General features: G+C 36.0%; 3 protein-coding genes and 1 pseudogene across 7 annotated transcripts; 2 read left to right on the forward strand and 2 right to left on the reverse strand.

Moving 5' to 3' along the window:
• The first annotated feature begins 5,320 nt into the window (after positions 1-5,320).
• LOC105199134 (endocuticle structural glycoprotein SgAbd-5) lies at positions 5,321-8,623 on the forward strand. The gene is made up of 3 exons (XM_011166091.3): positions 5,321-5,465; positions 6,922-7,169; positions 7,795-8,623. Exons 1-3 carry the CDS (start codon positions 5,457-5,459, stop codon positions 7,850-7,852), a joined length of 315 nt encoding a protein of 104 aa, XP_011164393.2. The 5' UTR covers positions 5,321-5,456; the 3' UTR covers positions 7,853-8,623.
• Positions 8,624-9,288: 665 nt separating this feature from the next.
• On the reverse strand, positions 9,289-16,501 carry LOC105199020 (anillin). Of its 4 annotated transcripts, XM_011165915.3 has the most exons (19): positions 16,404-16,501; positions 15,678-15,850; positions 15,110-15,236; positions 14,775-14,984; positions 14,142-14,323; positions 13,880-14,059; positions 13,115-13,676; positions 12,742-13,034; positions 12,529-12,616; positions 12,227-12,456; positions 12,019-12,144; positions 11,661-11,933; positions 11,365-11,596; positions 11,070-11,234; positions 10,766-10,989; positions 10,501-10,662; positions 10,201-10,423; positions 9,967-10,111; positions 9,290-9,878 (listed from the first exon to the last, which is right to left on the reverse strand). In XM_011165915.3, the coding sequence occupies exons 2-19, from the start codon at positions 15,705-15,707 to the stop codon at positions 9,761-9,763; spliced, it is 3,570 nt and encodes a 1,189-aa protein (XP_011164217.2). In that variant the 5' UTR covers positions 15,708-15,850; positions 16,404-16,501; the 3' UTR covers positions 9,290-9,760. The 4 variants fall into 4 exon arrangements, with proteins under 4 accessions (XP_025988888.2, XP_011164217.2, XP_011164216.2 ...); XM_026133103.2 differs by lacking the exon at positions 16,404-16,501 and having other exon boundaries at positions 9,289-9,878; positions 14,775-14,981; positions 15,678-16,004; XM_011165914.3 differs by lacking the exon at positions 16,404-16,501 and having other exon boundaries at positions 15,678-16,002.
• Positions 16,502-17,994: 1,493 nt separating this feature from the next.
• On the forward strand, positions 17,995-21,668 carry LOC105199021 (annotated as a pseudogene).
• Positions 21,669-22,258: 590 nt separating this feature from the next.
• On the reverse strand, positions 22,259-24,403 carry LOC105199022 (serine/threonine-protein phosphatase 2A regulatory subunit B'' subunit gamma). Of its 2 annotated transcripts, none has more exons than XM_011165921.3 (6): positions 24,198-24,403; positions 23,958-24,085; positions 23,161-23,873; positions 22,867-23,080; positions 22,663-22,790; positions 22,259-22,589 (listed from the first exon to the last, which is right to left on the reverse strand). In XM_011165921.3, exons 1-6 carry the CDS (start codon positions 24,241-24,243, stop codon positions 22,478-22,480), a joined length of 1,341 nt encoding a protein of 446 aa, XP_011164223.1. In that variant the 5' UTR covers positions 24,244-24,403; the 3' UTR covers positions 22,259-22,477. The 2 variants fall into 2 exon arrangements, with proteins under 2 accessions (XP_011164223.1, XP_025988892.1); XM_026133107.2 differs by having other exon boundaries at positions 23,958-24,080; positions 24,198-24,339.
• Between the last annotated feature and the right edge of the window lie 255 nt (positions 24,404-24,658).

Here is a 24,658-nt window from a genome sequence, read left to right on the forward strand (position 1 = left end):
AGGGGGAGGGGGGGACTGCAGGCATGCGTTTTCCTCGCCCTGACCGAAGAGCCTGCGCATCCATTGCATAATTTTGACGTTAATGCAATATTATAGGCATTTCGACAGATAGATTTGTCTAGAATTTAACATCGCGCGTCCTTACTTGGAATTTAAGGTTGTAACCCCGCACGTGATGCCTGGCTAAGGCAGAAAAGGTCTTCCATTCGCAATATATACTATTTGCGCGCCGCGCCCCCTCGTAAATCATTCATTACCGACCCCCCGCGGAGGAGGGTGAAATTCGTTCTCTATGGAAATCGTGACGTCTTCAAGTTGACATTTCAATATATATTGCTTGTACCTATTTCATTACGTTACGCGCTGTCTCATGACACATTATTATAAAGTTAACGAGACTTCGTTGTAACTTAATCGTTTGCGAACGCCGACGCGACGACGCGAAGTTCGCTTTTTGCTAGACACTGATTTATTCATCTTCGCTAGTGCGAATTCTATCTATGGCATACTTAGACACGATGCAAAACATTGTATCCGATTTGTATTCGACTTTCCCTCTAGACTTTTTAATTAAAAAATCATTTTTTAATGTGTTTTTCGGTTACTCGAACATCTGAAGATTAAAGTCTGCGCGTTGCTTGATTAATCATGAGCGTCTCATGACGACACTAATGAAGCAAAACCTTGACAGATGATTAATTAAATAGCGAAGTTTTCTAATAGATGTAACAGTTTTGTGGTGACGCAAGAAATCAAATAAGACTCCTTACTAAAGCAAAATAAAATGACTTGCGCTTACGCATGCAATTAGACAATCCGCGCACTTTAAAGATGTTGCTCATCGCATAGGCAATATCGATTACGATTGTAAGTTCGCTCGTTTCTATGAGAGTCATCTCTGGATGTGTACGAGCGTGTGTGTACATGCGCGAATATTTACTTGATGCATAGTGATGTACAGAGAAATCGTGGTTTTCAAAGAGCTTCGCGAAAGTTGTGCCGAAAATTGAAAGTGCCTGCCTGAAGGAGAATTAACCCTACGTAATCCAACGTTTTCTTTTTGCTATTTATTTCCTAGTCCGCAGTACATTCTCCCAACACTCCAGAATACGATTTCGTAATTATTTGTCACGAGATATTTTTCACTTTTTTTTTCGTAGAGGAAGGAATGCGGTCGTGGAATATTCGGGGTGATGGAATATCATCTCGTATAATTCGAGTTACATTCTAAGAGCAACCGTTAAAATTACTTCATTACAGTCTACGTAGATATTATAGGATGTTCACTGGTCATTAGTGTTCGCTGTATTTTTATAGAAGCTGAATATCAATTTTGCAGGTGGCAGAAATTTTTACAGGTGTACACCTTACGTAATTTTGAGAAGTTACACATTAATTTTTAACTTTAATTTAACTGAAGTGCCTTGAATATGAATTTCCAATAATATTATTGAATTTATTGCGTGTCGTAATGTGTGAATGAATCCGACAAATAAAGTCATGTTATATATGGGCTGTAATTGTGGAATATGGTTGTCTGCCATGTGCATCTCTCTTGCGACATTACAATCTTATCTTGTAGACGTCGTATAACGTTTATTAGAAGCAAAGAAATTACTTTGAAAAGTTTTAAGTGTCATTTAAAACACGTTTTAAACCAAAACATTGTTTAAAAGAAAATTTTTTTAATGACATATTTTATGAAACGTTCGTTACATCTTGTTTTGTCGCACTTTTTATGTATAATCTACGAAAGATCATTAATTTATGTTTTTTTTTTTATAAATAAAAATGCCATTCATGAGTTGTTAGTATTCCACGATCCTCCTATTATTTCACAAACGCATCCTTTTTTCCCTTTTCAATAAATCAATTGTAAATTACGTTCGTTCTACATGCTCGATGAACTTCTACCTATAAAATGATTGGTAGAACTTGATGGCTAATAAACTGGCGTTACTTAGAATTGTGTCGCGTTAATTTTTACTGAGTTATTGTAAAAAAACGAAATGATGTTCCACAAGCCTCTCTTTTCCTTGACGTGTCCGAATTCGAGGCAGAATAATTAAAAACTGAAAATTCGCCTGAGTCTTCAAATTGGAGCCCAGTTGAAGGGTAACAATACAATAACATTACAAAGTAATATGATGCCCGAAGAATTTCTTCTAAATTAATAATCACGAATTTCTCGTCATGATTGTCGTATGTAAATGGGTCGCGGAATTCAGCACAAACAAAGAGAGAGAGAGAGAGGGAGAGAAAGAATCTTCGTGATCTTTGCATAATCGATGTATAATCATCGCAGTCTGCGTTTACGGTCGCGAATCGTGACGAGCACTGACTTTCTCACGTACAAAAAGCGTAAAAACGAAAAGATGGGAGTCGTTTCGACATTAGAACGTCCTCTGTACGGCACAGACAGTTTTTGCATCGGAGCGACAGGTAAAATCACGTTATGTCGAAGCAACATTGTCCGTCTAAAGAAAAGGACTCAGGCGAGCGTGATGCATTCGATTGTTACGATATCGTCGTTATCTTCCAGAGATTCTCCCGCTGCAACGAGAAGCTGCATCAACGCTATCGAGAATTTAACTCACAATAACGTCGAAATGACGTAAAAGTGAATTGTAATTGATGAACAAATTTTTAATTTAATTTTAATAATTAATATAAATAATACACCTACATATAAGACCGTGAAACGTATTACATATTTAAATAAAGAAATAATTTTATATATTTTAATAATCATTTTGACGTCATGATGACATTCTGTTCTGCTTGGATATTTGTAGCAATGTAAATTTAAAAATAAGCCGAAGATTTTTCTGGTATCAAAGTCGACAATGTTAATTAATATCCAAAAATCCGGGGATGTCCAAGGATTAGGCGTATTCGTATAAAGAAACAGATGTCTCGCCCGAAAGAGAAAGAGTAGATGAAACGAGGGAGGGGGGAGGGGAGAGCTATGAGAGAGGGGGGGAGAGGAGCGAAAAAGAAAAAAAACATTATCAACGCGAGAGGAGGCGCCGCGGGGCCGGAGGCGTGTTCCTCAAGCGCTTCTCAAGCCGTCGCATCTTCTGAAATGGCAAGGTCACCGGTAGTTACGTCACCAACTTTCCTCCGGCGCGCGTACAACTTCGAGAAAACCAAATGTCACAATGACCAAGGACGTTTTGGTCGCGCGTAATGTAACGTCGCCTACGGCCAATACGCGCGATGAAACCGCCGCATCGCGTCGCAGCGCAGGAATCCGCGAGCCATCCGGAGAGTTTTTGGCTTTCACATTTTCGGGTCGAGATCGGGCGAAGAGGACGCGCTCCAGGTGCACGAAGCATCCCGTGCACGGTGCGTCCTGTGCACGACCATGGCCTTGTTCGAGTCGTATGCAAAGAAAAAAAAAAAAAAATGACTGAGGACTGAACAATTCCATGGTCCAGGACAAAAAGATGCTGAAGTCCGCATACTGAGAGGAAAAATTACTAAATTCTAATAAATATTCATTTAATATAAGAACCATTAATTTAATTCAACTATCTTTTTTCTTATATTCATCAAATGTTTAGGTAACGAAGTAAATATTTCATTGTAACTATTTAAACAAATATTTATTCAAATTTAGGAATTTTTTTCTCTCGGTGCAAGATTACTAAATTAGATTGAGATTAAGAATTAAAAATGACTATTAAATTTATATAAAATGTACATTCTCTCGCGTTGCACGTTCGCCGTCGCGTGGACAACGAAAGCAAATATTTATGTAACAAAGTAAATATTTCATTGCAACTATTCAAACAAACATTTATTCAAATTTAGGAATTTTTTCTCTCGGTGCAAGATTACCAAATTAGATTGAGATTAAGAGAGAACCTGTCACGACAATTAAAAATGACTATTAAATTTATATAAAACGTACATTCTCTCGCGTTGCACCTTCGCGGACGCGTGGGCAACGAAAGCTGGTTTACATCTGAAGTCAATGATAGATTTCAGACAGGGAGAGAACGGTGGAGGCGCGGTTAATTCATAAAATCAGCCTGAGCTTGTGGCACTGGCGCGAGACGGATGAAGATCATACGCGGCGAGCGAAGCCGTCGCATTGTAATATGAGAAACGGGAACAATCGCCTTTGTGCAGCCGAGTCGCCCTTGACAATGATTCGCGCGGATTCCTACGCGCGGAAAATGTTTCGAGGCGTCATTTCGCGATGCACCTGAATGAACAGCGGTACGTGCATAAATGCACACAAATAGGTACGCGAGCGCGTGTTCCCGGTCTTTCTCGGAATGAGAGGGACGCGTTGCGCAACGTGTACCAGCACGATATCGAAGGCATCTTCGTGTGGCGCGGCAGCGTATCGATGCCGTCTAATTCGACGTATAATTGTACACGGAGTTGTTGTAAATACGCGTAAGTACATGCACATATTAACAGCATGCACGTCGTAAACGCAAAACGCACAAGCGTCGCGTGATAACGTTGTTGCATTGGTAAATATCATTAATGCCGCGTAAGAACAAGGCAGATGAGGAGCGTCGTTAGGTTTCCGTCACGCCTTCATCGTCCTCGGTATAAGCACACTTATAGTAAATGGCATTTTTATTTGCGCGTGGAAAATTAATGGCTTATATAATAAGCTCATCATTTTAAATCGCGTTTGTTTGACTGATATTTATATCTTTACGATCGGCACGCTGGCTTATACCCGTATGTATCGGGATTCTCGGTATCGTAACGATTACGATTACGCGCGGACAATATTAACTGCGAGGCAGCTGCCGTTATTCCGTCGTTCGTTAGTGTCAACCGCACGTAAATTACAGCTGATTGCCGCCAATTATAATCAAATTTGCATTTCTGTGTTTACGCTTCGAAGCTCGATTAACATGAGACGCGATGGAGCGACGTGATGCAGTGAATTTGCAAAAAAGGCAGAAGCTGCTGTAAGCTATCCTAGTTTTTCACTCCAAATCTTGTAACTAAATACAATGAATTAACATCGACATATATATAATTCAAAGGAGAAATAATTATATTTTAAACTCCAAGATTCCCTTTTTTCGAAAACATGAAATTGTTTCCAATTTTAGTGCATTTTTACAGCAAGATCTGCGAAACAAAGTGATTCATGCAGCAAATGCAGCACAAATCACAATCAGCAAGACAGTCTGCAAACAGAGTCGCAGCGTCTAACAGCGTCTAACGGCGACTTGCATCGCGGATGCATCCCGCCGCGGGAGAAACTCATCCGCGAATCCGTCGGGGGCTGTTGCTGGCGCTACACCATGCAAGTGGGGGGATGTGCAATACGCGGCACCGCGATTTTCCGCCTATATAAAGGCAGATGCAACGAGAGATCCCCTGGTATCTACGTATCGGTCGTCGTTTAAGGACGAAGGGCCGTTTTCGGGATCGTTCGCAGATCGTTCGACCACGAGAGAGATCATCCTGGCGCGATGAAGACGGTGGGTGGCGGTCTCGCGAGGAACGTTTGGCAACCTGCATATTCGAAAAATTCTGATACTTTGTGTACAAATAGAGGAGTTTTTCCGAAACACAAAAATATCTTTTATTTGTGCCCGTTTTAGGGGGTGAAACACCTTTTTGAAAAAAACCGAATTTTTTCTAAACGGTGTTTCATCCCCTAAAACTGAAAACGGGCACGAACAAAAGATATTTTTGTGTTACGGAAAAATTTCTCTATTTGTGCACAAAGATTCAGAATTTTTTAAATATGCGGGTTGCCAAACGTTCCTTTGTCACAAGAGATACAGTCGAAATTTGATCGGCGCGACGTGATCGCTCTTCTTTGGATCTTTCGGGTAGGGTCGGGAAGGGTCGGGCAGAAGAAATCGAGGAATCCCGTAAGGGTTTCACCACCGATTTTCTTCGGGCCCGGTTCTCCTTCGAAACGGACGCATCAACCACCCAATTTTTGCGCAACAGTGAAAGTGAAGAGGATTTGTGACATTTGTGCGCGCGTGGGATTACGCACACTCGACGTTCGCGGCGTGATAGACACAGCGGGAGAGAATGTCTGCAGGATATATCGATTTCGATGATCAATTTGGAGTACATTCCTGTCTCTCTTGTCTCTTTTTGATTTCAGAGGCAAAATCGAACAGAGCGACCTTCCGATATTCGAAATGAAATATTAATTAAACAAACCTCGAATCGAGATCTTGCAAATGCGGGTCAAGTATTTTTAAGTGATTCGTAGGATTCGTGTTTACTTATTGCGTTCAGTTCGCGAGAAACTTTCATTTTATGATCTTATGTAATTCGAAAAAATTTCAGATGATTCGATAATTCCATTAACAGGCGATCATCTCTATGATCAAAATTATTGAGATTAGGATCTTCGATACTTCATGTAGATCCGAAGAAAGCAATCCGTTGTTCCGTTCGGGATATACCTCGGATTAATTTCGCAATACAATAATATAATACTCGCTGTCCAAAGGTCAGGTTCTGAGAAACAACCGAATTTTCGACACAGCTATCCAGGTAGCAAGTCGATATTAGTGGTCAGGCTTTGCTTCCTGGTTACCGCGCAGGTCGATTTTTGCAGTAACCCATCAACAACACATTCGGAGAAAAAGAAATCTTACGTTAAATAAATTTAAATGTTAAGCCATTTAACGAAATAAAGTAGGACTTTTTATTTCCGGCATTTCTGACATAACAAAAGATAATATGATACTTCAAAGTGTTATTCAGTAGCCTCCGGCTGTTGGTAGTTTTCACTAACATCATTAAGAGTTCCATTTTCATTCAAAGCTGTAAGATGCTCATACTACCTTATTTCGTAAATGATTTTATTAAAAAGTATATTTGATTAGTTTGATAGAACGCGACGGAGAAAGCTCGTTCTTACCTCTGGTCTCTTAGCAAAATAATTTTTTTGTCTTCGTCACGCAGGTGTTCGTTATTCTGGCGCTCATAGCTGGCGTTTTCGCGGCGCCGCAAGGCAATCCAAACGATATCACGATCGTGAAGCAGGAGGAGTCGAACAACATAGGGGTAGGTGGGTACCATTTCAGTTATGAGCAGAGTGACGGCCAGAAGAGAGAAGAGACGATGGAGCTGAAGAACGAGGGCTCCGAGAACGAAGCTATCAGCGTCGTCGGTAGCTTCAGTTACGTCTCGCCGGACGGACACACGTATAGGTGAGATCACTTTAGAAACCTGCAATTATCAATAAAATTCTATCATTAGAATATAAATTCTCTGTATTTTTATGCGCGCGTATTTTATATACATGTGTATTCTCTTAAAACTGAAGATTCTCTGAAGTTTCAAAGAAATTGTTCTTTAGATGAACATAAAACATTTACTTATTGTTAGCTCAATCTAGAATCCAGAAAAATTTAATTTAATCATTAAAAACTTGAGCAATCTATAATTCACGTAAAATTTATATCTTAAAATTCTATATTTCTAGATAACTTTTTAGAATTTTTTATGTTTATATATTTTGTGATATGTATAATATTATATATATATATATTTTTTTTTTAATTTATCTTAGATGATCCATCATGTGATAGAATTCAATTTATAATTTTATGTAACGTGCAATACAAAGCCATTTAAAAAATGAAAATATATATTCATACATTGCTTAAAATCACATCATTCTGTGAGACAAATAATGAATCATCTAATAATGATTTTTTTTTAAATCGCCAAAATAATCACAAATTCTAAAAATTTTGCGTCTACTGAATGTTCGCATTGTTCGGGAACGTCTAGTTTATTGAAACTAATTTTCGAATATCTTTGTAATTGCAGGGTCGATTACACCGCGGACGAGAACGGATTCCATCCGACTATCAATCTCGTCGCTTAGTAAGCGGGCTCAAGGACTCAAGTTCACATCATCTCTTAAGTCATCGATGTATACGCTCGTGTAATTACACACAAATTAGGATACTTTTAATTGTACGACACTGCGAGGCACGCGATTCACCGATGCGAACGGCTGGCCTGAGGTCGAGAACGATCGTTCCGTGCGATCGTTCCTCTCTGGCCGATTCGTTTTCGCGAGTTTTGCAATATTGATCACGGTATCTTGCAAAGAGAGAACACCGTGAGATCAGCGCGCATTCCTCAAAATCGCGATTACGATCGCGTAATTGAACTGAATTTGCTAATACGCTTCGCAACTTTGCTCTAAAACCAAGATATAGTCTTCGTACAGAGCAACGCGTCTGCGAATAGGCTATGTAAAACAAGTAGATATATATAAAATATAAAATTATTAATAAAATTATAAAAATCGTTCAATACTATTTTTTCTCTTCGATGCATTCGCGTAAACATCGCGTTAAACGAGCCACGCATTCGCATCTCCCGCAAGTGAAACGCGTGCTTACTCGCAACTGGAAATATGTATTATTCAGTTTCTCGAAACTGCCACTTTGAACAAACACTTTGAACGAGAGACGTCCTCCCAACTGTCTTCCCAGCAAGGCGACGATGCAGCACTCATTGAGGCACCGCGATATTTGTGTTTCTTATCGGCGCAACTCCCTTTCTTCTTTTTTTTACACACTTATCTATATCTATCTATCTATAACAGAAGACAATTCGTGCAAATAAACTTGTATACATACTGAAATCTCCCTATGATTGTTTACCATGTGTGGTGCTTTCTGTATCAATAAAGTCCACTTTGAACGATCTACAATTCGCGTTTCAACATAGAAATTTACATTTATACATTTCTTATATCTTAATTTTTAATTGTAATTTATATTGTACACAAAATTTTATGAATAGAATAATAATAGTAATCTTCTCACGCAAATTATAGACCATATAAAGTGGACGTAATATTGAATATGTTTGTCAAACCTGTTTTATCAGAATCATATGAATAGATATTACAAAATATTTTTATAAACTATACACTTACTCTAATGTAACGATTTATAATCCATGTTGAAATTCGGAGTAGATCTCTCTTTATAATTTTATGTATCATATATGTTTATATATACGTATATTTTATACAAAAAATATTTAAAAAATCAGACCATATATATTAAGACACACACTAAAAATATGCGGAATATCTTGATTAATAATTTTATATTACGATATGAAATCAATCAAAATTTTATCTGGAAATCTACCACGAACTATAGATCATTTACAGATTTTGGGATGAGGGCAAGAATCGTTTTTCTTTTTACGATACAAAAGATATAATTCATTATAAAAACGTGAAATATCAATTAATACATCAATTTTAATGCAATAGTAGTTTTGAATCAGAGTGTATATATTTAATTATTATTGTTAATAATATTATTGCTAATATTAATGTATAAACTCGTAATTTTACATATATAAATATCTCTTAAATAATATTAGTACATACATTAGTAAATACTAATTTCCTACGATTAGCCTATATACAAATTTCTTGTGATAGGAATCATACGTATGCACGAATACGCGATGTATCGTTCATCGGAATATATAAGATTAAATATATACGATTTAAATCATTAAATCATATATTTAATCTTATATATTCCGATGAGCGATGCATCACGTATTATGCATACGCATGATTCTTCCACAAATGATTTAAAAAGCTTTACCACAATAAAACAAAGAAAAATCTAATTTGCTTTACCACAATATATGTTACTTATATGGAGACTTAATTATAATACGTATGACTCCTATCACAAATCAACATGAACGTAAATAAATACGTTTCTTGTAAAACCGATTTATACTTATTTTAAGTCTTGTAAACTAAATTTCTATTTGGTCCCCATGCTCTGATTAGGTTTAAAGTTTTATTTAATTTCGCCATCCATTGTAATCCTTCTTCTTTCGTGTCAGCTAATAAAAAGTATCTGTGAACACAGAATTTAAAAAAATTGTATTCTAATACATTTTCCAAATACATTAATAATAATAGAACCGGAAAGCAAAGATACGTACTCAATTATAGTTTTAGTTCCATTTGTCTTCATAATCAGATTATTAGTGTCACCAGGTTGTGCAGGTCTCGATACTTCGAGTAAAAATGTGAACGGACGAGCATATTTTTCTCGATTTACAAATTGTACATACTTTGTAATTACACCTGTAGTTGTGATATCACAGAAATCAATAATAATCGTGTAAAAGTAATATATAGAAATTACAATAACAAAAAATGAAAAGTAAAGTTACCTTCCAAGTCAATCTGTCCTATTGGATCTCTCTTGTGTTCGTCTTCAGGGTGTACCCAATAGTAGAGTTTCGCATCTTTAAGCCAACACCATGTTCGACGCCAAGCACCCAAGTTCGTAATATCCTCAAAGATCGTCAAAAATCCGCGATGTTCCACTGATACTGAAAGTTTACGCAATATACGCATTCGCAGATGTCCTTCCAGAGGAGAATGTGACGACATCTAAACAAAAAATGCACATTATGTATGAGGAAAATATACACATGTTAGCATTTTAAGAATCTCAGTCATACACGTACCCCGCATAGTAGAGTAAATTGGTCGCGATTTATGTCATTTAGAGTAATAGTCGTAGTCCCAGATAATTCGAAAGCAGGTGACCTGATTGCGTTTGGACCTGCTGGACTCTGTATATTCGGCATTACAAACTGATTTTTTTTCTTTGGTGTCTTATTGACCGCCTGCAAATGGACTCAACATTAAATCTGACCCGCTATTACGTATTTATAGTGTATCTTACTTTAGATTTTAAAAAAGTAAGAAGGATCCTGCTTCTAAACTTACTTTTGCATTATAATTGATATGATATTTCTTTTCATGTGGCAAATACTTTGGCTGGGTTTGTAAGGTGTATACTTCGACTTGAAGTTTGAAATCGCTGTGCAAATCTTCAAGCTTCAGCATCGAAGTGAAGCAAATGCAGGCATCGCCTGGTTCGGCGGTCGCCGCTTGAGTAGCGACTACCTCTCCTAGGTAATATATAAGGCATGTGCAATGAAGATACGTATCTGTAACAATTTGTAAAATTATTTTAAATTTCGTGTTTTGCATGAAAAAGTAACGTAAAACTTCACTACATTATACTCACTCATGCCCATGTTTCGGAAATATTCCTGTCTGAGCGGTAATGTAATAGCCGAAATAGTCAACGAACCACTTCCTTGCACTTCGGCTGAGCCTGCCTTGGCAGGTCTCAGAGTACCTTCTCTTTTTAATCTTTGCACTTCATTGAGTGCAGCTTTGCGTTTATGCGCTAAATAGAAAAAGAAATATTTTCTATAACAGTTTCTATAACTAGTACAATATTTTACGTATTAACATTGATATTAAATTTTATTAATATCAAAATTATGCACAAAGCTTATATAAAAATAAAAATTTACTAGCAATGAGTAGAGCCCATTCCCCTCCGACGTGCTCACTGCTGCCGTTAAATTCCACCGTGGAGTGGCATAAATTTAAAGCCTTGCTGGCTTCCTCTATCTTTTTTTGTTGCGTTGATACTTCATCTAACAACTTCTTCACTTTGAGCTCAACTAATACGGTTTCGTTCTCATGTTTTTCTGCAGACGCTGAACTCGATTCGTGTCTCGTCGCTGAATTAAGCTTAGCCAACTGAAATTATAATAGTGTTATAGTTTTTCTTTTCCACATCAATTAAAGACATTGAACACCTTACTTGAGATTGTTGTCGTCTATACGCACTAACAGTGCGTACCAATGGTGTACGTTTGCTACCATCCTCTAGTTTATCTGAATCTTTTAAAGGCGAACGATATTTATTGTATGCAATCGACTGTTCGCCACCTCTATTTACTTTAGGTGGTGTTGGACCTTCTTCTCTTACATCATTATCTAATTCTTCATCGAGACATTCATCTAAATATTGATCCATTTCATCGAGTACTGAAATGTCTGTTGTTGTGCTGTCTGGATCCGGTTCTATACATCTCTGTAATTGTAACAAAGAAGCATAAAATATATCAAATGTATATTTAATAATCTGCAATAACTCAATTGACATTAATTCTATATACCTTTTTATTAAACATAGAACGCTCGTCGAGTTCATGTAAGATACTACGTCCAAAACTCGTACGCCCGACAGTTGAATTTTGTTCACTTTCACTTTCAGTTTCAGTTTCCTGATCAGTTTCATCATGCTGCAAAAAATTAAAGAATTGCATAAATTATTTCTTTACATATATGTGTGTGTGTATACATTTAGATTTTAAATTATTTTACTCGAACATAATAATCCGCTTCAGAGGCTGTCTCGGTTTCAGTATTCTCGTCGAGAGTAGCTGTTACAGGTTCACTACTATCAACAGTGAATTCTGTATCACTTTCGCTTTCAGTAACGTCAATATCAGACAGATTTGGATAAAGGGATCCTTGTTTCGGAGGACATACGCGGATACGTTTGATGTCAGATGTTGTATTGAAATGTTGAACTTTGGGTGGACTTCCGATACCTACAAAAAGATAAAAAATCATTAAATATTATAATAGAAGAAGCATAAAAGAAAAATGCTTTTTTTACATACCTTGTCTTTTCACAGAAGATTTACTGTGATATGATATGATTTCTGGATGTGGTAGTGGCGGTGGCGGCGGAGGCAGGGCAATATGATCCTACAATAAATAAAATATATAAATTTATTATATTACGCCAGGAACATTTATTACCATACCATATCTATAAGGAAAAGAAAAAAAAATCGCGCGACTCTCCTATATGTGAAGTAACTTAATCTTACAGGAGCAGGAGTTGGTTTCACTGGGCAAACAGGCGAATTCTTTGGCGAGGATGGTTTACCACCCCCTTCGCTGCTTTCGCTCGTTCGAACGCAAGATCTAGCGGCAGTACGAGCAATTTCCTTATTAGAATTAAACCGTGAGCGTAACATGTTCAATTCGCGCTGTCTCTCGGCGTGAGTAACTTGTAAAATGTGACTCTCCATTTCCTCTACTTTATTTTTATTGCCTTGCTCGAACAACGCACGTTGTTCATGAACTGTTCTGCTCGGAACGTCGTTTCTTGGAGATGACTCTAAAGGATGTAATATTATATTATATTTTATTGGATATTTCAATTGTATAAATATATTTAGAGTTAAAAGTTATATGCACCCGCATTAGATCCTAGTTGCTTGTCCTTTTCTTGTAATTTTTTAGGCGGTATCGACATTGTAAGTGGCGCTTTCGGGATTAACGCTTCTCCTTTATTTCGTTCGAAAAACGCCATTCTTTCGGCGAGAGACATTTGTGCTGGATCCTTCGCCTTTGTCTCCGTGTTTTTAGCTTCAAACATCGAAGCTTTACTTAATACGGAACCTGATGGTTGGACCAAAGTCTTTGGTGAGCCGTTAAACAGAGTTCTCGACGGTAATCGAGAACTGCTAGTAGTATTCGCGCTTTTAACATTTTCAGGAGTATTTGAAATTTTACTGTCGTTGCTTTTAGAGGAGTTAGGCGGACTTGCAATCACACCAGCATCACTTTCCATTTTCTTTCTTATCGGTGAAGCATCAGATTTAACAGGCGTAATTCCTTTCTTTTCCGCTTGCTGAGCAGTAGTGCTCGTAAACTTGTTAGGTGATAAACGTGTAACGGCGTTTGATTCCTGGGAACAATGCTTATAGTCATACACGAGACGAGAATTGCTTTTTGTACGACTAAAGCCTTGAGCCTCCTGTAAATATTTTTAGCTATCCAAATATAATCGTTCAATCTCTACTTTTTTTGTTCCAGTGACATAAAAGTGGGAGAGCAGGAGAACAAAAATATAACAGTATAAAGAAAATCTAATATACTTTTTATATGAAATGCAATATGAAAAATTTTACGAAGCTCTAGTCTTTCATATTTTAAAGATAAAATTAAAATATATCTTACCAAATTCTCCAATACGGTTTTATCCCATTTTAATTGTTTAACTGGACTTGAATCTTTGCTCTTCCTTCCATTATTGGCAGTTCCTTTGCCACTTGTACTCGGTTGTGATTCTAATCCACTTTTAACTTGTTCGTTAAATTTTGCCTGAATCTTTTCTGCTTTGCTACCTCCTGGCTTGGTCTATAAAATAGTAGTGTGTCATAATCGAATATGCAGATAATTTATTATTTTATTAAAACAAAAATTAAATATTTCAAAATACTTTAGAAGTAGTTAATGTCGGATGAGATAAATCATCCTCCCAATTATTGATTGTAGAAGCCAAAGCTGCTAATCTATCCAGTCTAGCGCCTCTTCTGACTGGTTTGTGTTCCACATTTTCTTCAGCGGTAAATTTCTCCTCTGTCCTGTGTATAGGTGAACTTAACCCAAGATTGCTATCATCTGTAGAAGAAATGACATATTAATTATTTCTGTTGTATATAAATATAAAATTCATTAAAGAATATTTTTTATTTTATATAAATTTAAACAAATTTTAAAAAAATTTCAATATATTTAAATTTGGAAAAAATTTGACTACAATAACAGAATTCTTTTACAAATTATGTAATGCAATTATTTAAGAAAAATTGTAAATATAAAATGAAAAAGTATAAGCATGTTATACATGCTGCATGTGTTAAGAATAAACACATTCATGTGTCAGTATTAGAAACAAGTTTTGAGGGAGTTTGTATGGATATGCCTTGTGTAAATCGTGTGGGAGTAACTTAATGGGGATTCAGAAATGATATCTAGAGAACTTAGTCTATTCATTCAAGAGAGACAGGACATTTCAATGTTTAACATAATATTCAATACATCTACTTCATTTTTTAAATATACTACTTACCAGAATACAATTTTCCAAGTCTATGCAACTTGGATCGAGCATTATACGTTTCAAATTGACCATTCTCCTTATTGTCTTGTGCATTCTCAGACATTGTATTCTTAGATAATGGAGATTTGCGAGGAGATTTGGTAGGGAGTGCACTAACTGCAGTCACTTTGATTGGTGATTTGGTTGGACTTTCATTTGCTGTTGCAGCAGCTGCTGCTGCTAATGAATAAAATATATTTCTTTTAAATCCTAAATTTTACCTTGTAATTTATTTTAAATACATTTTTAACTATCATTGAGATTTTATAAAAGAGTTTATAAAATAAACTTGTTGGAAAGATTACCTGTGGCCTGTTCTATCAAAGCATTTGTATTTTTTAAAGGACTTCGTCTTGTGTTAATGTTGTGTCCTGCATTGGACAACTGCTCATCCAATTTCTCCCTCCTTGCTTTGGCACGCTCCAACATACGCTGTTTAACAAAACCAATGTACTTTAGAGTGTAATACCACACACATAGTAATTTATATATATATATATATATATATATATATATATATCACACATAGTAATTTATATATATAACATAAAACTGTTTGCCATTTGACATTATTATAATATTCAATTCCGTCATAACGACGTTGTGCAAATATTAAAATGTTAAAAATCTAACAATAACAATTTAACAAAAGATTCGGTAATCTTACATCTCCAGATTAACATAACAAAAAAACATTTATCAGGAAAAAATAATGAGGAAATATAGAAGATTTAAATCATCGGCGTAAGCACAAACGTGTGTGTGTGTGTGTGTGTGTGAATACGATTCGTGAATTATAACTGCGTCACGATTCCAGCATGTACGCCGCAGAGCGTTCGTGGGAGGCAAAAGCAAAAAAACTTGGAATCTTACCTGGATGAAGGGCTCCATTGTTCCTGGCATGTTTGACGAACGGCTGTAACGTCTCCTTCAGAGGATCTTCCGAGGATTCTCTCACGAAATTGTCACCGCTGACCTGTACCAAAAAGATACGACCCTTGGGAAAGACACCGAACGAATGTACGGAACGATCACTCTGAAAAGCTCTGGAACACAACGGGAGTATCCTTATTTCTGACCGTTGAATTTAAACACGGGCGCCATACTGGCAGGGAGTGGGGAGGAAATGGGAAGGACGCACGGGTGGGGCAAAGGGAAGAGGAAACGTGCGGTTGTAGTGTGAGTGAGGGTGGCAAGGGGGGAATGACAGTTCACCGTCGATTCTCCCACCTCCCCGCGATCTATCGCGGCTGATATCACGCAAACGCGTAAATGCGCGTCGAAAAATGCGCGCCAAACTCCGGCCTTTCACTTCACGAGACCACACGAGACGTGAACATGCCCGCCTGTGGTTGCCTTTTTTTCCCCTTCCCTCTCACTTCCTGTGTCTTTTGAGACAATTTGCTAGGTCGATACACGCGCTTGTTTACACTTCTTGTAGCTGCGCTTTCGAACAAAGCGAGAAAGTACACGAGAGAATAACTTCACGGAGAGAGAAAAAGAAAGAGGGAGAATGGGAAACGTGTGGAGAGATATGAAAAATGAAATTGGATGTGATATCGCGAGGCGTTCTTCGAAGTCGGGTTAGTGATGACAAACCTTGTACGTTGTTCCGTGCGAGGCGGGATCAAATTACAAATGTCGAGCTCCGTGCCGTACACCACCGAGAATGATGCGAGAGATGCGAAAGACGCGAGATTACGCAGTGACGTAGCTACGAACTTTTCCTTGCTCGTTAAATATAAAATATTTAAAATTCATCTATTTTTTTTTATTTTCATTTTTCTATAAAAAGGAGACTTTACAAAAATCTGTACGTTTTAGCTTCCGTAACTGTCGAATTCTAGCATCTTTGTGTAGATTTTTGTAGCTTTTCTTAAATTTGTATAGAATTTTGTAGAATTTTTTTTAGTAGCGAAGGAAAGGAGCAAATTTAAAGATGTTGATTTTTTATATATCTGTTAAAATAATAAGTCATATTTCATGCCTTGAATTTTCTTCGGCAATTAAAATAGACAAAAAGGGAAACATATATGCTCTGCGAATTTTTAGAGATTAAAACTCCAAACTTTTTTGCAGAAAAAGAAAAATTAATTTCCTTTATTCTCCAACTCTTTTAAACTTGGGCCCTCCAAGAAACTTCAATTATATTTAATAGTACGTTCCTGACGTGTCTGTGTGATCCCGTTTGACCCCACGATTTGAAATCGCAGCGCGTGATTGGTCCATGGAATAACTTTTGTACATACAGTATAAATTACGAAAATTCAAATTTGATCTTATATATAATAAATTATTGTAAAGCGAAAGCATGTATTATATCAAATTAGGAATAAATTAAAAACATGTTATACAATTGCTAAATCAGTTTAAGTATTTATAATATATGTATATAGCAGTTTTTCTTAAATTTAGATGTTTCGTCGCAACAATCAATTTGCGGGACGTTCCTAATTATTGGCAAATTACAATTTTATGTGTACCACATCGTCTAGCACGCAATAATAGTATTACATAAAATTCTTCTCCCTGCGTAAAGTACGTACATATAAAAAATTGCATCAGTTGTCAATAAAAAAATTCTCTATAATCACACATACATCTTTACAAAGTAGCTATGTTATTATATTATTTCAAATATATACATTTTTATTTTATATTTAACATAATGAGTAATTATTATGTGTAACTAATTGATAAGTAAGTTTTAATTGTACTTTCTCGTATGTTGTTTCTTTTTAAGAAAATAATTTATATCATTGCGTTTGTATGTTATATAGTTTGTAATTATAGTACATAAGTTCTATAATGCAAAAACTGAAACCAAAATTTGTAGAAACAATTTATATACTTATATTTATCATTCTGTTAAATTATAATAATACTCATACCATATGTATAATGTAAAAAAATAATTAAATTTAAAAAATTAAGAAATAAAAAAAATATAAGTTAAGAACAATCAGCAGTATTACCAAAAGCCATTCAAGTCTTGTTGTTGGTCACACTGTTAATTCCGATTAAAATTAATCGAAGTTGGTCGACGTGGCGACGTGGCGGACGTGGCGGACGTGGCGGACGTGGCGGACGTGGCCCACACAGTGTATTAAAAAAATCAGATCCATGTGTTTTATTAATTGATATATATTTTTAGATTTTTGTATTATGGGATATCAAAAGTAATCTTTTAGAAGCAATAGCTTAGAATATTGGGGAGCAAAGGGCTAGTGAGCGTCTCAGAGGTTGTGCATCTTGCCGAGAGATGCATAACATAAAAACTCTGAAAGGCACGTGTGGCATGCACGACGCATTAAGCACTTTCCTAGCAAGTCCTACTTCTACCTCCTCGTGGTGCTCCCTGGGTAACGCAAACAGAAGAGGGCAAAGGGCGAGTTGCCAGCGCCCTAAAACTGGCACTCCTCGGCTAAGGTATGGAAACCCCTACAGAAGAGTCCCCGATCCTCCAAGTTGGGGGTTATGCGAGATGCTGACAACTTCTCCATGTAAAAAGATTACCATTACGAATACTCAACAAAGGAATGCCGGTTTGATACTACGGAGACGACTTGGACAACGAAAGATAAGTGTCGACTTACGTTTGGGAGTATAGAGAAAGATTTGAGGACAATGAGGGTTCGATTTATTTCTTAAATTTATTACAATTTTATCCATTTATCATAACTAATGTTTAAAAAAAAGACTCAATTTTTGCAAAATGATAGCTATCAGTCACTGATTGAGTGAGATATCAATCTCGACGTTTTATCTGAACTGCCTTGTAGCCCCCTATTAACTTAATTTAGATCTAACAAATATGTACAATTATTAACTATTTCTTAATGAATGGAAACCGTTTACTATGTTTAGTTCTATTGTAACTAATGGCCAGAGAGGTGAAGTAATTGGCACATATAAGTATACATCATAGACCCCCTGGTTTAGTCATGATGTATATTTGTATGTGAAGGATAACGGGAATCAATCAAAGATGGTGAAAGATCAGCATAGTAAACCAGCTTTCCTCAGTCTTTTTACTGACTATTTATATTGGCAGTGTTAGGTTTTTAGATGTTAGCTGGTTAGTGGATTGTCTCCCATGGAGCCACCAATCCACGAATAAAGCTTAATTAATTTTGAGATCAGTTTGTGGTTGCTGATTCCAATTGGCTTTATAGATAAATGGAGATGAATGGAGATGATGGATGGATATGTTTAGCCAATCCCTAAATAGGAATTTAGCTAATTGTTAGTTCTTAATTCGAAACGGTATATACAACACGGGATTAATTTCACAGTCAGTGTTTCTTAAGGAACTAAGGGAGCTTTATTAATGGCCAGATGGACAAGAGCTGCATTTTGGGAATATACATCGAAGTGCTTCAAAGAATCCCTGCCAAAGACCCCTCGACGTACTCTCGGTGTGTATCTCCAAACGCAGCAACGGCACACAAGGCGACCCAGATGAAAACGTCTTCCTCACCAGTATCGGCTATCCGGACCCCCAACCACAGTATATTACTATACTGTGATCCTACAGGGATCCGAAAGCCTAGTGCGTGATTTCGGCTTATATATGAACAACACAGAACACAAGTGCTTGCGAGAAATGAAGAGCACTAGTATCATCAATTTTATTTCTCCAAAATCAATAAAGTTAAATTTAATTATAAAATTAAAATGCAGATTATTAAATTTTTCACAAAAATATTACAATTTTAATGTAATATAATTTCTTTTAACTTAAATAAAGCTCTAAATTTTAAATAATCATTAAGGTAATAACCATCTCTTGGCCGATAACCGAACTAAAAGTGCGCGACACGTGCTGTGTGCATGTACGAACCTATCGTTTGTTTTCTGTTCCTGAACTCTTTGACTTAGCGTACACTTAAAATGAAATAGATATATGTTTGAAAGTTAGCGAAAGTAAGAAAGAACGTTCCAGTGCAGTCTAGTGTAGAAATGGAAAACAAGCCTCTAATCTCCGCTCGCAGTCTGTCCCAAGCGTTGACGACGCGTGTCCCAAGTGAGACACAAATTAAAAACAAAAAAATCTGTTCCGAGCATATATTTGAAATTCTTATAAAAAAGACATAATGCCAACATCAGAGTGCAAACGATATCAGATTTGAGAACGAACAACCAAACCATTTCAACGTATCATTTGTTGTACACCTGTTCAGTGGTGAAATCTGTTATTTGGCTTATAAAAGTGTTAAAAAAGGGGAAACAAAATAATGCGATTTTGTTGTTTGTATAAAAGAAAAAGCACAGAGGATAATAAAATTATTTTACATAAGTAAGTTTACTGATAAAAATTGTATGTATTGACAGTATTTTTGCCTCACTGATAGATGCTGGGAAGATTCATAATTGTTGCTCAGTTTTAAGTCAAAGTATTACTTTGTATTCACATAATTCTCTGTTATTAGAGGATCCAATGATGACAGTGAATAAATTCTCAATGGAGAAAGATAGTTAAATACTACTAATTCATCTGTAATATATGTTAAATGTATGTTACTGTTTGTGTGCTAATTCTGCAACGTTGATTTGCATCATGATGCTTACTAAATATGTCCAAGCTCTATCTAATAATTCTTACTTTGATGCTGGCTTTGGTCGATTTGGCATTGGAGCCGGAACTTCTCTGTTGAGGAATGGCATTCAGATTGGAATTGTATTATTCAGGTACAATGCTAAACCTTACACCTGTTTTGTACAATAAGCTTTTCCTGGTGATAATTTTTCTCAGAATATTTTATGTAATTTGTTGAGAATTTTTCAGATTTTTTGTATAACTTTATAACTTAAAAATTTTTTTATATAAATTAAAACACTTTATATTCCAAAAATTCTTTTCTCATAATTTTTCATATATGTTAATTATGAAATATCTTAAGATTTCTAAGATTTTTTGTTATATAATTTATGATGAAATGTTATAAAATCTAAAAAAGTTAAAAGTATTTTCTAAAAATTATGGGAAATCTCAGAATATTTCACGTGTATGAAAAATTGTAAGAAAAGATGTATTTTTAAAAAATGTTTCAATTTGTATACAAATTACGATAAAAATTTTTATCAGAGTCACTCGTTTATTTATAATTTAACATTTTTTTTTTATTTCTTTATTAGGTGACATTGTATGATCACTTTGGAGGTGCCAGGATAATGGTTATCAGTAACTGCTGCAATGGATCACATATAAGACCGCGCGAAAAACGCAGCATTTCTCTGTGGAGACCAGTTTTGAGCAGAGGAAGACCGATCACATAAAAACCATATGACAAACGAATAAATTACTCATCAATCATTGTGACTTTGCCTTCAGTTAAAGCAGCATATGATAGTCTCAACAGAGTAACGTTCAGCGGTTTATTAAACTGTCTGGATGGCGTTGCGTTTATAGAAGCCAGAATATTATTTATGACAACCAATTATTTGGACAGATTAGATCCCGCGCTTGTTAGACCGGGTAGAGTTGATGTCAAAGAATACATTGGTACGTATGGAAAAATGAGAAACTGGAAATGTTATCGAAGAAAATAAATAATTCAAATAATAAATATAATAAATATTTCAATTCTCTCAGGATGGTGCAGTGCGAGTCAGGTCGAGCACATGTTTCTAAGATTTTACAAGGAACTGGACAATGATCCTGGTGTGGTTGCAGCAGAATTCGCGAAAAGCGTTATATCTTTTAAGAAAAATGTCAGCCCGGCACAGATTCAGGGATACTTTATGTTTCATAAAAATAATCCGGACATGATAATAAATAACGTTGAACAAATCTGGGAATTCACATGATAAGAAGTGAAACTGTAGTTGCAATTCAAAATAAAACCACATGTGATCAATGCAGTCGACTAGTGTCTCTTTCATGTATGAAAAGCTACATTAAATATTTTATTTATAAAATATTTTATGTATAAAAAAATTTATTAAATATTTTAAATCTTATTTTTATTATTATATAAAAAAAAAGTAAAAAAAATATAGTTTACTTTCGCATTTTTTGAAGGGCATACAATTTGCGTCATAATTATCACTTGCTGAAATAAATTTTCTTAAAAATTTTAGATAGCTCTAAAGACGAAAAAAACAGTACAAGAAGGAAAGATTTTTAAATATGAAAAATATATAATTATGATGCAATATTTAGCATAACACTTTATATTTTACAAGAAAAAAAATATATATTTAGGTGATATGTTTGAGTAACACATTTAAAAGATATAATTTATTTCACGACATATTACATAAAATATTTTATGTATAAAAAAATTCATTATATATTTTAAATCTTTTTATTATTATATGTATATATAAAAAAAGTAAAAAAATATAGTTTACTTTCGTATTTTTCGAATGGCATACAATTTGCATCATTATTATATATTATCACTTGCTGAAATAATGGTACTTATGATAGTGAAATTAATTGAGACATATTGTAAGAAATATAAGTATATAGAATATATTAATTCTAAAGTTATACATATGCGATGGTGATTGCCAATTCTGGCACTAATAAATTTATAAAAATTCTATTACTATAAAAGGCATCACAACGTCAATAATATTAAACACATTAAGTGTTAAACGTTCAGTCGTACACTATCTGTCCCGATGGGACGTTTATCTCGTATTCTGGGATGGGAAGTGCTTCGTCATACATGGGATGATTCATCGCCGGTATCAGCCGCCATGGCTTCGCGATTTTCGTACGCCCAAAAGCCATGGAATTCAATCAGTATACTGACCATCGTGTCGCCTTGCCCGCTTTTAAAATCAGAATGTTTCAGTTCATATAGCACATCTTTATATCTTCATAATTATGTTAAAGAGATCTTACCAAGACAATAAATCCTGCAGCGTAATTTTACACGGATCTGCTGGCTTCACCATATCAAATATTTCATCTTTAACATCCTCAAAATTAACAGGTTCCTGACCATGCATCGTCATCTGTTCTTGTATGGCCTACAAAGTAATATTTCTTGATTTAGAAGCTGTTAAAAAATTTACAGAGAAAATAAGAGGGATATACGGTACATACCCTGAAGAAATAATTGAGACAAAAAGAGTCTAAATAACCGCGATTGTTAATATCAATAATTCTAAATAGGTAATGAAGACTTTGAGGTTCATGTCGATTCTCTAATGCCAAAACGAAATCTAAATATGTCTTATAGTCGATTTCGCCCTCATAGGTTAAGCATTCTTGAAATACTCTTTCGAGAAAGACATTGGTTAAAGTACCAGTGCCATATCTATTAACAAAAAACAATTGTCTTTAATATTTTGCACATTAATATAATATTATACATGATAAAGTTTTGCGATTTATTACCCAGCGAGTTCCTCTTTGTTCAACATTCCATTATGATCCTTATCGAGATTAAGGTACATGCCATATACTTTGAGAGCAGACGGTGCAGAAAACCAATTGGCCTCCTGCAAATCTTTGGGTAAATCCTCGTCTCGCAATTCGAGAAGATCATCCAGAAAACTACACGCTAAAATATCCTGAATGCGAACTCTGCCGGTTCGAAGCGGGTCTAAGAAGAACAAGAATTTCCTGACAGCTGTGCACACGTAAAATGAATGGAAGGACTTTTCCAGGCCCTCGAGTTGAGGCAGCGTCGGTATCAGTTCTAAGATGTAATTCTCTAAATCTGACTCTCTGAGGTAACCCTGTCCAGTGATGTCATACAAAGAAAGTCCAATTCTCGTTTGATGCAACCAAACTTTTCGCATGACATAATTAAACAATGCCATAATGCTAATTCTGCCATGTGGATCTCCTTGCTGCAGTTTGGCAAAAACAACAGCAGTAAAGTACGGACTACATTTTGTCCCTGCCAACTTGCCCACTTTCTTAAAGTCCTCATAATTGATCAACTGCTCGTCTCCCGACAGAGGCGGACTGTGATGTTTGTCCAACAAAACCCACAATGCCTTGAGCTCGTTGTTATCGAGCAATTGTCGAGAGCGTCTTTGCAGGAATAAGGCACGTGTTTCCTCGCGTAATTTCTGTGGTAGAATCTCGTCTTCCTTCGGCAACTGAAACACAGTATTATGATATATAACAGAAAACATTTCAATAGATCATTGAGGTTCAAATGCACAAGACATGAATAGTCATACTTTGAAATAAAATTTTGGTATGACTTTGTAAGTGGAATCCTCCTTAGCCTTTGCACCCTTCCACTGCTGATACATCTTCTGAAAGTATTCATCTTCCTTTTTCTCAACCTCTTCTGGAATGTTCTTCGCTGCAACAGCATGTTCTGCAACAGCATGTTTAGTGAGGCAAACAAGCGTGAAATAGTGTTTGTATTTTTTATTCAGTATATAACCGTATTTTTGAAAGAAAAATATACATACATTTTTTTACTCGAACGTAGTTCTGCAGTAGTGATTCTAACTCCATGTTTTCGTAAACATCTACAGTGTATACCCAAACTTCCTGATCCCAAGTACTCACACGTTTTTCTTTATAAAGAATGCTTCCAAGCCATAGAATTATTTCACACACCTTTACATCAGGACTGTCTCTTTTCTATTCTCGTATTATATCATTTTTACTGTCTTTGCAACAAACTAACATACTGTCATTAATGTTTCAGTAGGTCGTTTTGGTTATGTCGCGTCGGGATCAGCCGGAGGCTCCGACTCGGTCTCGAGTGTCGCGCACAGTGGCCGACAGTTCGTTCTGCTTTCGCGCGTCCTGCAATCGAATTACGGGATTACGGGATAGGAAAATCCAATTTGCATGACCCGCGATCTCGCACGCGCGCGCGCGCGTGTCCACTATTCCGCGGGACGAGCGGACGAGACGAACGGAC

The sequence above is a fragment of the Solenopsis invicta genome, chromosome 2 (assembly GCF_016802725.1).
Source record: "Solenopsis invicta isolate M01_SB chromosome 2, UNIL_Sinv_3.0, whole genome shotgun sequence".
In the NCBI taxonomy this organism is placed as follows: domain Eukaryota; kingdom Metazoa; phylum Arthropoda; class Insecta; order Hymenoptera; family Formicidae; genus Solenopsis; species Solenopsis invicta.

Coding starts and splice junctions, on each gene's coding strand:
- LOC105199022 (XM_011165921.3), bottom strand. CDS start 24,243: ATGGAGTTAGAATCACTACTGCAGAACTACGTTCGAGTAAAAAAAT. Junction 24,086..24,197: donor CTACGTTCGAGTAAAAAAAT/GTATGTATATTT, acceptor ATGCTGTTGCAG/CGAAGAACATTCCAGAAGAG. Junction 23,874..23,957: donor TACCAAAATTTTATTTCAAA/GTATGACTATTC, acceptor ACTGTGTTTCAG/TTGCCGAAGGAAGACGAGAT.
- LOC105199020 (XM_011165915.3), bottom strand. CDS start 15,707: ATGCCAGGAACAATGGAGCCCTTCATCCAG. Junction 10,990..11,069: donor TTTCCGAAACATGGGCATGA/GTGAGTATAATG, acceptor AAATTGTTACAG/ATACGTATCTTCATTGCACA. Junction 10,424..10,500: donor AATTTACTCTACTATGCGGG/GTACGTGTATGA, acceptor TTTTTTGTTTAG/ATGTCGTCACATTCTCCTCT.
- LOC105199134 (XM_011166091.3), top strand. Junction 7,170..7,794: donor CCGGACGGACACACGTATAG/GTGAGATCACTT, acceptor TTGTAATTGCAG/GGTCGATTACACCGCGGACG.